Source organism: Alligator mississippiensis, chromosome 4 (genome assembly GCF_030867095.1).
Source record: "Alligator mississippiensis isolate rAllMis1 chromosome 4, rAllMis1, whole genome shotgun sequence".
Taxonomy (NCBI): Eukaryota; Metazoa; Chordata; order Crocodylia; family Alligatoridae; genus Alligator; species Alligator mississippiensis.
The window spans coordinates 80,074,426-80,087,438 of record NC_081827.1 but is presented as its reverse complement, the minus strand read 5'-3'; the positions used below and the strand labels follow the sequence as shown (position 1 = coordinate 80,087,438).

The 13,013-nt window shown below is 42.1% G+C and overlaps 1 protein-coding gene across 3 annotated transcripts in view; it reads right to left on the bottom strand.

The window, feature by feature from the left end:
• TMTC2 (transmembrane O-mannosyltransferase targeting cadherins 2) overlaps positions 1-13,013 on the bottom strand; it is a 408,111-nt gene that overhangs the window by 249,093 nt on the left and 146,005 nt on the right. For 2 of the 3 annotated variants that reach the window (XM_059726136.1, XM_019494181.2), the window contains exon 2: positions 8,935-9,505. The exons of the other annotated variant lie outside the window; for it this stretch is intronic. In XM_059726136.1, the coding sequence (XP_059582119.1) occupies positions 8,935-9,505 (571 nt within the window). The remainder of the gene's footprint in view (positions 1-8,934; positions 9,506-13,013) is intronic. 3 annotated transcript variants of the gene reach the window in all.

Sequence of the window (13,013 nt, the reverse complement as noted above, 5' to 3'; positions counted from 1 at the left end):
TTTCTGTTACAGATCCAACAACACCGGAGCTTATAATAAAGCCACACCTGTAGGACACTACCCTCATTGCCTAACTACTCTAGATTATAGCCCTAGTAGCACCAGTGGAATCCTGTTGGGTAACGTACCCTCTCTCAATTGTACAGGATTCATGGTCTACAACTTTTCTAAGGAACCTCATGTTGCTCTCATTGCAAACAGATCAGAATTTTACATTGACTCCAATTTTACTTCTTGTAATATATCTCGGTCCAGCAGGATAGCAGCTGAACGTGGTCCGTCCTATACGATGCATATCAATCAAAAGTGCCAGATATGGCACAACAACTGTCGAGATTTGAGTACCCTTTCTGCCCCAGGACTTTACTGGCTCTGTGGAAACAGGGCTCATAAAATCTTGCCCTGGAATTGGGCGGGGGCATGCACTCTTGGACGTGTTATCCCTGGTTTCGAAATGCATAGTGCAATATATCTGGAACAAATAAAAAATTTCAACCATCACATGAAAAGGGCAGTTAACCCCTTAGCTACCAGAAACACAGGGTTCCATCGATTTGTGAGAACCTTCATACCGTGGCTTGGAGTAAGAGAATTGGAACTAGCCATAATTAACATTTCAGCCACAATGGAAGCTATGGGAAATGCCACTGCAGATGCAATTCAGGCTCTACAAAAAGAGATCTCCCAGATCTCACAAGTAACTATACAACACCGCATAGCCCTAGATTACCTATTGGTATCCCAGGGAAGAGTATGTGCCTTAGTAAACTCCACCTGTTGTGTCTATGTCAATCAGAACATGCGAATCGAAACTGACATTCGCAAAATCCGAAATCAGTTAAGGGTCTTACATCAAGTGGCCTCAGAAAATACTGACTGGGGTCTAGAAGAAATGTGGTCTTGGCTAACCTCCTGGCTCCCAGATTTCGGGGCCCTTGGCAAGAAAATCCTGTATGGAATATTGTTTGTCTTGATAGTTCCGATAATGTTCTATGTCTTAGTGCAACTGATCCTCTGCTGCGTGAAAGCCAGCAGGAGAAGCTTTAGCAAGGCAAGAAAACCCACAGCAGAGTCTAGAATAATGGTGTTACAAAAGTGTGAGCAGATTGAAAGAAAACATGAAAGGCTGCATGATGAAATAGAGGGGCTCATGAGAATGGAAATTTAAGGCTAAAGTGAGACTAAATAGTCTCAAAGGGGGGGCTGTGGAATCAGAAAAAATATATGCCTTAAACTTTGATTATTTTAGTTATAAGATGACATAACCGCTTTGTGTAGAATTGCTGGCTCTGTACAGTAGAACAGATAAGGGCAAGTGTTTGTTCTTTGTAACTCCTCTGCAACTGCTTTGCTCACCGTGGCCTTGAAGGTAGCAAAAAAAAAAAAGTATATACAAAGTTAATTTCCAGGTGCAAGGAGGTTTGTGAACTAATCTCGCCTCCCCCATTAGTTCCCATCCTGATTACAGCAAAAAAATAATGAAGTAATATTATAGCCGCTTTTCATGCTAATTTCACTATATGATCACGTGAGTTGTAAGCAACTATTAAAAAATATATAAGCCTCCTGATTTTGCTCTTGGGGGGGGGGGGACCCCTTCCAAGTGCTTGGGAAATCCATGTCACTTTGGAACTCCCCCTACAGCTGTAGTTTCTTTTGAATAAAAGCTTCTGCTGACCTGACCCAAAAGTATGCTGCGTGTGTTTCCACGACACCGCCGATGCAGTGCGGACTGCCCCAGGTGCGGGGCTTAAAGAAACCGCATGATGGGCACGGAAGGGGCAAGGGGGGGTACCTTGGCCCAGGCCCTGGGACCCGCCTGGTGCGAGCTCACCCGCCCCAGACTCCATGGCTGCAGTTGGAGGAGCCAAAAGAGGGGCCCTGCTTCCCCACGGGGAGAGGGTCAGCAGTCACCAGGCAGCCAACTGCCTCGTAGTCCATGTTCGCCAGTCACCTGCTGAGGGGCTGGGGAAGGGACAAGGGGTGGGAACAAAAGTAAAGAGTGTTTACTTTCATTTCCCGTCACAGCACCTCAGGCCTCAGAAAACGGCTTAGTGGGCCGCATGGCAGCCTGCAGGCCTTATGCTGGACAAGCCAGTTTTATAGTGTTCTAATGTCTGATCACCCCTCATTGTTACAAATCTCATTGTTTTGATTACCCAGAGATCTATAAAATCCATTTTACACCACAAAAGCAACACTTTCCTTCTCCTTGTAATTCACAACATAACAAACATTGGTTAGAAAACATATTACAAATCAAAATCTACATTCCACCTCAATACCCAAGTGCCTCAGTCATCCACAAGATATCTGACAACATGGGCTTAGCAGCACATCCAGAAAATTATTTTCACTCCTTCAGTGGAGCAGATCAGGGTCAGTATTTTTACTCTCATGTAAGGATTAATCTTGTATTGAACAGTTGTGTGTAAAATAGTAGTAGTAAAAATAGGGAAAAGGTACACTTTTAGCAATTCTTTCTAGAGCTTCTGCACATTAGAACATTATTATGATGATAAAGAATATTAAAGTGAGCAGTCTATGATACTAAGTGCAGCTTTAGATGCAACTGACTTGTTGGTTATTATCTATTTTAAAACAAGATATATTGGCTTTCCTTTAACTTTACATTATCTTTTCTAAATCAATCTTTTCCCCCTTTCAAACAAGTTTGTACTTCTCCTTCTTAATCCCTACTTAGCATTTGAGAACTAGACCTGCAGGATGCCCATAGACGTGCTTGGGGAAGGGGAGGGGGGCGTATTAATTAGAGCAGCTCCCAGAGAGCCATTCTAATTAAAACGTCATCACATCACATGTATTAAGTCCCCGTGAATTTTAAAATGGCTGTGGGGTGCTTCAAGTAAAACTCCTTTGAAATTTATCAATTTGTAAATTTGTTATAATTTTCCAGGTATAGAATCTAATTTTTGCAGTTTTGCCTTGAATTTGCTCCCCTCTCACTGTTACAAAAGAGAAAATAAATCTGGGGGAGGGAGTCAGGTGGCCCCCTGCCCCACTCTGCCCCCAACTCCTTCCCCCTACAGCCCCTGCTCTCCCAAAGTATATGAAACTATTGCAAGTTTTATTATAGGTACTCCATAAACACACTTTTGAGCAGCACTTTGATATCTATTTATATACAGTACAAAATATCCATGAGCCTTTCATGAGCCAAAAGGCTCATGATTTACAATATAGTTCATTAGGCTGGGCCCTAGCAGAGTCAACAGCATTTCAAGCCATGGTGACCCCATAGGTCAGCACTGCTTGGCATGTGTCTGTAAATTTCTAAATACCCCCACAAAGGATCCATGCTCTACTTAACCCCCCCACTTATGAATGGAACTAGGAGTTTTTGTCATGAGCCCTGTGATCTCCAAAAATATATATGCAGATGAGCCACAAGGCAACCAGATCTGGCTCCCCCTCATGGAGAACAGAGTCACACTAATCTTATGTGACAGGCTAAGAAGCAGGTGACAAAGAGATTCTGAGTGAACTGTTTGGGGCCCCATTTGGTGACGAATGCCAGACATTTAGGCCAGTAAAGAAACAGGAATAATTGGAAATGGGAAAGAAAGGCATAGTCCAGCTGTGCGAGTAAAGAGGAAGTCAAAATGTATTCAATGTAGTGGCTCACCATGACTTGAAAAAGAGGAGGGGAACTGAGGGGAATTGAGCACAGTGGATCATTTATCTTATTCAGATGTGCTGCACAGGTCTACCCTTGTGGTAGGTTCCCAAAAGCATCTCAGCCTTTTGGCTAAAATGAAGCATTTTTGGCACGAATGGGAAGGTGGCAGGATTGGTTCTATAACAGTGCCAGCCTGGTACTGCAGTACCTTCTGGCCTGGTGCCAGTTCCCTCCTGAGGGAGTAACTGCCTTTTTGGGGGGTTTTTTGTTTGTTTTTTTTTGTTTTGTTTTGTTTTTTTTAAGCACCCCCACCCACACACACAAACAAAGGTTCCCATCAGTAAGTTTGTCCAATGTGGGCCATGTGTTTTATAGTCATGCTGTGTGTAGGCTTCATTTAAATCAGCTTCATAGCTGGTTTCCATTACTGAGCATATGCTGCTTTTGGCAAGTTTCAAGATAGACAACATGTTTAATGAGATTTCCTTGTATGTAACTGAAACTATAAGACTAGTTTTTTTCCCCATGCAGATTGGAGGAGAGGGGGGACCTCATCTTATATTCAAGTAAATACAGTACAAAATGTCTGGTGTTCAAGCCTGAAGAGATCCCCTCACTGTCCATGTCACACCATTTATCTTCTGTAATGCTACATTGTAAGTACTTATACCAATTGTAAATAATTTATAAAATCCCTAGAAGGTAAATAGTAAGCATCCCTAATTTAAGCCTCACAGGGCATGTTTATATATTAATGACACAAACTCTGGTGCATACCTTACCGAAGCTTATTGCTCCTGGGCACAGCATCTTCACATACACCACGGACCACAGCACATTGAGCTGGGTCACAGCTGCTCCAGCTGACAGGAACCCAGGGGTCAACCTACCAGCCCACGGCTGCTCCAACCTGGCTCAATGTGCTTCAGAGGTGCTGGCTGGGGAAAGAGGGTGTTCAAGTATAGAGCTGACCAGTAGGCAGCCCCTGCACTGAAGTGCCCTCAAGCCCCAGCCAGGCCAGTCAGCATCTGCACATACACTGCTGTGCAGTGAAGAACACTGCCATAGGATAATACTTGTGCTTACAAGTGGTATGGCAGAATTAATTAATTTCCTGCAGCCAAATAGGGCCACATGTATAGATGCTGAGACTTCACTGCAGAGCTAATTAGACAGCTCCACAGTAAACATCTCATGTAGATGTGCACACCCGAAGCAGCTTTGTGACAATAACTGCTGAGGAGCCCACTTAATGGTTGAAAGAAAACTTCCCTGGTGTTGATGCTCAAAATCCCTGAGACAGAACAAAAATATATGAAGTGGGATAAAGAAATTAGAGGGGAGAAATGTGCATCTGAAAAAATGGCCAGAGGGTTATTTTAAAAATATTTACAGACACTGCTAGAGCGATCTCTATTGCCTGATCTCCTATGGTCCTCTTCTCTAGTTTCTAAATCTGGTTTGGTCCTGGTTTGGTCAAATATAGGAAATCTGCCAACGGAGTATAGAATCCAGGTCTCCAGATTTCCAGTCATGTGACCTAGAAAAAAAATGCCCTTGGGTTTAAAGGAATTCAAGGGGGACTCGAGAGACTTGGATTCAACATTCAGCTTTGCCACTTGCCACTGACCAGACTCTAGGCAAATTACTTAATATCTCTGTTCCTCACTCCTCATTTCACTTCCCTGTTCAGGGCACTGCCAGATTAAATTCATTAAAGTTTGTGAGGCAGACAAATATAATGATTGGAGCCAGACAAGTATACAGGCAGACCTCCCTAGAGATTAAAAAAAAAGATCTAAGAATACAAGACAGTGTTGTGGGAAAGTTTGGGGTTGGGGTCAAACTAGAGTTTAATTTTAACATGAATCTAATATGGTTATTGCAATATCTCGAATACAACTCAAGAGTCCAGAGATACTTAAACAAAATAGATAGGGAAAAAAAAATCTATCAATGGGTTTCAAACTGTGCTCTGTGGAGCTTTCTAATGGTATGGAGAGCTGTTTCCATTTCTTCACAATAGCTAAACATTTCATGGTCTTCAAGCAGTGACACTTCCTGTCTAATTCAGGACAAACTTGCAGTAGCCAGAGGCTTTCTCAACTGAAACACACACAAAGCATCTTGTGATCAGCATTACTGCTTAGGCCACTGCTTAGAGAGTGCTCCCCCCCACCCCTCTCAAATAGTCAAATCAGCCTAACTGAACTTACCAAAAATCATACAAATAAAAAGGTATAGCAAATGCACAGAAGGAAAGAGTCCAACTGCAGGTCAGAGTGGGAATTTTCTCACCAAATGGGGTTTGTCAGGAAAATGCTTACCAATTACAAAAATAACTTCTGCTAAAGCAAGCAGGCTTTAAATTGGTACCCAGACAGCTCCCCTGGAAAACTGCTTAGGAGCCTGGGCTTCTAGAGTCTGTGGTTCTGGTGCAACCCAACCATGTGGGCTGCCTTTGGGCAAGAATCTTAAGGCTTCTAAGGGCTCCCAAAGTGCTGAAAGCCCAAGCACCCTGCCTTGGAAAGTGTTCTCAAGGCTTCTGGGCTGCACCATCCACCAGAGGGGAAGTCAGGAAGGAGAAGAGGGAGGAAGGTTTCCCAAACTGAACCCAATTCTCCCTGTAAAGCCAAAAAGCTTTCTGAAGTTGCAGCTGGCTGTTCTGATTTTTCTAGAATGAAACACATTGAAAACATCCCTTTAAAAAAATTCTGTGGGCAATTTTTAGCTTTTATCCTGATTTGGAACAAAAACTTTTGTGAAATATGAGCATCTCCCCCTCTTCTCTCTTCCAACGAATAAGTATTTGGAAGTATTCAAACAAAAGAAACTAAGAACCCTCTCCCTCCAAAAATAGCATCCCAGAAATGAAGACCAAGATTCAAGTTCTTGGTCTAAATCAGAGCAGGCATTTGAGTCTTCTACTTCCCAGAGGAATGATCTGACCACCAAACAATCGGCTATTTCCTATTTCTGTTCCTTACTTATTGGCCATATCTAAGTAAAGTTTCCCAAATGACAGTTTTATCAAAACTGATATGCTTTCACAAAGATTGGTTTCAACCAGACATTCCCAAACTTTTTCTTATTGCATATTCCCTTCCAGACTATGCAATAACCCTACCAGCACATGTTTTACATTTTAATCCCGTAAGGCCACGTCCAGATGAGTGCAGATATCTGCACCGCCACATATTGCACATTCACTGTGCTGCAGGGGAGCAGTGCGCCAGGGGGCGGGGAGGGGGGGGGAAATTGACCCCTGGAAAATATCCAGGGGTCAAAAAAGCCTGCATCAAAAAATAAAGCAGAGTGGCACACAGAGGGGGCAATGCACACCGCCCAAAACCAGAGCCTGATTGGCCAGAGCCACACACTGACTGCCAGCCAGGCTCCAAGTGGCAGAATCACCACTCCTGCAGCCCCAGGAGGCCCCAAGGACCCCAGGTAAGTGTGCTGGGGCCAGCCCAGAGTAACCTGCTGTGCGTCAGAGAGCAGGTGACATAGGCAATCCCTGGGGACAATTAGCAGCCACACAGCTGTCCCCAGGGAACCAAACGTTCACCCTTGTGTGGATGCAGCCTTAAATGACAATTATTATAATGAAAATGAAATCTATCATTACACAATTTCTCCCACGTAACTCCTAGAGATGTTTTGTGTATCCTCACTGCTATGTATACTACGGTTTTGGAATCCCTGATTTAGATTAAATCAGCATTATTTTCAGCAAAACAGTTTCCATGATAGAACCTTGATCTTAAATGAGGTTCAATGGGAAACAGTCCAAGTCACTTTCTACTGGTATTGACTGTATATAAAAGTGAGATGAAATGTATTTAGAACATAGTATGTTAGGAGAAATTTACGCAGCATGATGAGAAGATGGTTTAAAATATATTTTTTATCACTCACTCAGCTTTGCAGAATAAGGTTGAGATTTTCAAACATGCCTAAAGAAGTTTTGAACGAAATTCCTTCAGGCAGTTTTGAAAAATTCCATCCTATATCTAGCAATCCAACTTGCTATCAAGTTGGACTGAACACTTCCTTTTTCACAATTAGTTTATTCTTTATTTCTGGTTACCAATAGGTGTACCATATAACAACATATTATTTGGCTATTGCTTCTCAGAACTGTTCTTGCATGTTCAGGTTTTTCCACTTCAGTATGTTTTAGTTAATTCTTTTTTCTTAAGGACATTTACTTTCATAAGGAAAGGACACGGTGTCATAAGCAAACACTTCAGACTAGTTTAATAAGGAACTGCTGGAAGCCACCTTTATCCGCCCTGCCTATTTAAACTATGTGCTCTCCAAGTCTTACTTGGAGCAAAACAAAACCTGGAATTTACTTTCATTCTGAAGAAGAACAAAGTTAAAACAACTTTTAGCAAAAAAATTAAAGCAAAAAATTAAAAAGTAAATCAAATTCTTTTTCATATTAATATAAACATAAATATTCTTTAAAAATATACAAACCAAAGTGCAAAGGTTTGACCTTATCAAAATGAAACCTTTTGATAATTACCCATCAAAACCTGACAAAACTGATGCATTCCCAATTGTGTTAAATCAAAATTTTTCTGACAGAAGAAGTCCCCTGAAAGTAAACCAGGCCTTTTCTTATTCAGTTGTACTGTGTCCAGTACAAACTGGATCCTACTTTTACTTATGGAATCTAACAGACTGAAATGCATATATTAAAGAATAAGAACTTTCTTTTTGTTAGGTTTGTGGGCCATTAGTTTAATTCTAAGAAATCTTCTGAGAAGGTAGTAACAAATTTGAACTAAAGGCTACAAAAGGCAGAAATGGAAAGAGAGAAGCCAGAGGCCAACATTCAGGTACATTTATTTTTGTCAAGCCTCCTCTAATATTAAGTCCTCTGTCATCCCCTGAAAGAGCATGCAGATTGTATCAGTTGATGCGTTCGTACACCCAAACATACTAAGCTGAATTTTGAATACAAGGAATAATGACATGAATTAGTGCTTTGGCAAAACAAAAACAAACAAAAAACCCTCAGCTAAATATGAACTAGATGGGGGTGGTTATAAGAGATGGAAGTGAAGTAACCAATGGATGAAATGCATCTCCAGCCAAGAACTATCATTAGTGAAATCATTATTGAACTGTCTTAGTTACACTTTCTGTATTAGGTATCTTCAGTTATTTTACAGAGGCTTGGCACTTGCTAAACAATTTTGCATACTCAAAAATCACCACAGTGACTGGTACTTCATAAAAATTACTTAAGGAGGTTCAGGGAAAGGGTCAAAGTCGCTTACCTTGTATAAAACAGGAATGATGTGGTGCATTTTCAGTTTATGAAACACAAATACATCATAAACTGCTGAAACGGCTAAAACAGTCACTCCTTGCTCCTTCCACAACATGCTGCACCCAGCACATAGTCCTGTTCCCAAGATCCATCCCCAAGTGCTGGTTGAATAGCTTCTTGTAGAGCAGTGTTTAACATAACACATCAATGAGAGCAGAAAAAAGAGGCAGGCTCCAACATCAGCTCTCCCTACAATCCCTGCTACTGCTTCTGTGTGGATGGGATGAGAAGCAAACAGCAGGCCTGCAACTAAACTCCAGTACCCATCGCCAAATAATATTCTGGAGAAGTTTGTAAAAAAGCCTGTGACTGCAGCATGTAACAGGACATTTACAAGATGGTAGCCCCATGGGTCCATGCCTCCAAAAGCATGATTAATCCGAAAGGAAAGTGTGCAGAGAGGTCTATATGACTTGTGGCTTCCACTGTGAGTAAGAAGAGTTCCCCAAAAATCATTGTAGAATATGTGAGTCCAGGGTGTTTCTGGCAGAAGATCCTGATTTGTCTTGATAGCTCGGCTATTAAAAAGATAAAAAAAGAGGGGGAAAAAAGTAATCAAATCAATCAATCATTACATTACTATAGCACTAGCAGTGTATAGAGGTCTTTATTTTGTCATTCTTTATGCTATTAAAGAAACAACAGCACTACTCTGTGCTACTTTGCATTTTGAATTTCTACTAGAATACCATACGTGTTAGAAGTGTCTGCATCTATTGACTTTTTGCTAAAGTACATTTCCATATAAATTGGCTTTTAAAACATTAGAAACAGATGTTATGCTGGATCCATTAAATTAAAACACCCTTCAATGACACTCATCTGAGTCTAACCCAGGAGCAATTGCTTAACATTTGATGGGTTATAATAAAAACTTTAAAGAAATATGAAGAACTGACAAACTGATAAATACTATTGTTGAACAAACTGATCCTCTAGCAATTCAAAAGCAAAATCTCAACTAGCCCTTTATTCTGAAATTTTAATGCAGAAGTTCCATGAATCTCATTGACACGGATGAGCAATATATAAATAAAGTCATACAATGTATGCAAATTGTGTCACTAAATGGGGCAGTTCACAGACATCCCTATGCTTCTTTTGTCAGACTTTCATTCTTCATTAATGCCATAGCAGGGGCTTAAGGCAAAGTATTTTAAAGATAAAGTTCCAACTTTAGGTTGATTTTCTTACATTTGTGGTTGGTTAAATAACAATTTTAAGGTGCATTAGTTTACAGTTTCATGTTATATCTACTTTATTGTAGAAGTAAACTACTACAAAGCCTTAATTTAATCTCTTTGTGGTTTGCATACCTGATCTCAATGCAATAGAAACCTATGCACCATAATGTTTGTGAAATTACTTATTACAAATCTAAAAATCCTCACTTACAATTACAAATACATTATGGGGAAAAAGAATTAGATGGGTAAAACACAAGAAGATGGCCACAGTTCAACTAAGTTTGCCTGCATATCTCTGCAGTAATGCTTTAATTCTTGTTCTTTCAAGAAGCCTTAGCCTAACTATGCAACATAGAATATTATTAGTATTTAGAAATACTTCTATTGTAAAGGCACCTATGCTATCTCATGACATGCCAGAATATACCACAGTGAAGCAAAGTACAACTTCTGCATTCATGCTACACCCTTAAATGCATGCACTAGAGCTGCATGAATAGGTGCCAACACAATTTGAAAATAATGAATTTATTGACATATGCGCAGAACCACTTGAAAGAGACTAGAATATATCCATTCAATGATGTAGTACATGTTAAGCATTTATTACTTTAATATGCACTACCTGAACTAAACTTAGCAGCTAACCAGGTTTAGGACCAAGTATGTTAGGCATCTTAAAAATAAATTATATGTAAAAACCACAGCTGATGCAACTCATTTGCCAAGTGACTTATTTTAACCCTCAGATACCACCGAATTTACACTGAAGAGAACAACTGGGATTGCCACCTCACCAATCTTAAAAAGGCTTTCACCCACAAAGGGCACTCCTCCAGAGAGATAGATCACATGTTTGAAAGAGCCACCCGGATACCATGTGAAGAACTACTACAGTACAGAAGAAAAGTACAGTACAGGACCTCCACCTGACACAGGAGGTACATGGTCCCACTAGGGGGAATGCAAGACTGGATCTGGTATTGGCAATGGGGGATGACATGGTAGGGGACGTACAGATTGGTAGCCATATGGGGGACAGTGATCACCTAATAATAGAATTCACCATAAGACATCGAGTGGGTAAGGTAACTAGCAGGGTGAAAGTACTAAACTTTAGGAAAGCTGTATAAAATGAACTCAGGCGATTAGTCAAGGATGCACTGCAGAGTAGGAGTTTTGAAATGATGGGAGCCCAAGAAGGGTGGCTGTGCCTTAAGGAAACAATCCTTCGGGCACAAAGCGAGACGATCCCCGTGGGGGGTAAAAGAGGGAAAGGGGCCAGGAGGCTTCCCTGGCTGACCACAGAAATCCAGGGCAGCCTAAGGGCCAAAAGGGGAGCACATAAAAAGTGGAAACAGGGAGAGATCACCAAAGACGAATATACCTCCTCTGCTCGTGCTTGTAGGGAGGCAGTTAGACGGGCCAAAGCTACCATGGAGCTGAGGATGGCAACCCAAGTAAAAGACAACAAGAAATTGTTTTTTAGATATATAGGGAGTAAAAGGAAGGCCTGGGGAGGAATAGGACCCCTGCTAAATGGGCAGAAACAATTGGTGACGGACAGGGGGGACAAGGCTGAACTCCTCAATGAGTTCTTTGCTTCAGTGTTCCTAAGAGAGGGGCACGACAAGTCTCTCACTGGGGTTGTAGAGAGGCAGCAGCAAGGAGCCAGACTTCCATGCGTAGACCCCGAGATGGTGCAAAGTCACTTGGAAGAACTGGATGCCTTTAAGTCGGCAGGCCCGGATGAGCTCCATCCGAGGGTGCTGAAGGCACTGGCCGACATCATTGCAGAGCCACTGGCGGGAATATTCAAACGCTCGTGGTGCACGGGCCAAGTCCCGGAGGACTGGAAAAGGGCCAATGTGGTCCCCATTTTCAAAAAGGGGACGAAGGAGGACCCGGGCAACTATAGGCCAGTCAGTCTCACCTCCATCCTTGGCAAAGTCTTTGAAAAAATTATCAAGGCTCACATATGCGAGAGCCCGGCAGGACAAATTATGCTGAGGGGAAACCAGCACGGGTTCGTGGCAGGCAGATTGTGCCTGACCAATCTAGTCTCTTTTTATGACCAGGTTACGAAACGCCTGGCAACAGGAAGAGGGGTGGATGTCGTATACTTAGACTTCAGGAAGGCCTTCGATATGGTATCCCACCCCATACTGGTGAACAAGTTAAGAGGCTGTGACTTGGATGACTACACAGTCCAGTGGGTGGCGAATTGGCTGGAGGGTCGCACCCAGAGAGTCGCGGTGGATGGGTCGGCTTCGACCTGGAAGGTTGTGGGCAGTGGGGTCCCGCAGGGCTCGGTCCTTGGACCGATACTCTTTAATGTCTTCATCAGCGACTTGGACGAGGGAGTGAAATGTACTCTGTCCAAGTTTGCAGATGACACAAAGCTATGGGGAGAAGTGGACATGCGGGAGGGCAGGGAACAGCTGCAAGCAGACCTGGACAGGTTAGACAACTGGGCAGAAAACAACAGAATGCAGTTCAACAAGGAGAAATGCAAAGTGCTGCACCTAGGGAGGAAAAATGTCCAGCACACCTACAGCCTAGGGAATGACCTGCTGGGTAGCACGGAAGTGGAAAGGGATCTTGGAGTCCTAGTGGACTCCAAGATGAACATGAGCCGGCAGCTGTTTTATATTTTTTCCAACTATTTAAGTTGGTCTAATAAAAGATACCAGATTCACCCAAAGAGCCTTGTCTCATTTTAACCATGAGGTTCATAAGAAAGTACCAACATTACAAAACATCATTCCAAACTAAAACACGAACCAGTGAAGGGAAAAATCATTTCACACTTCTTTTAAGTAACCTGCCTATAGTACAA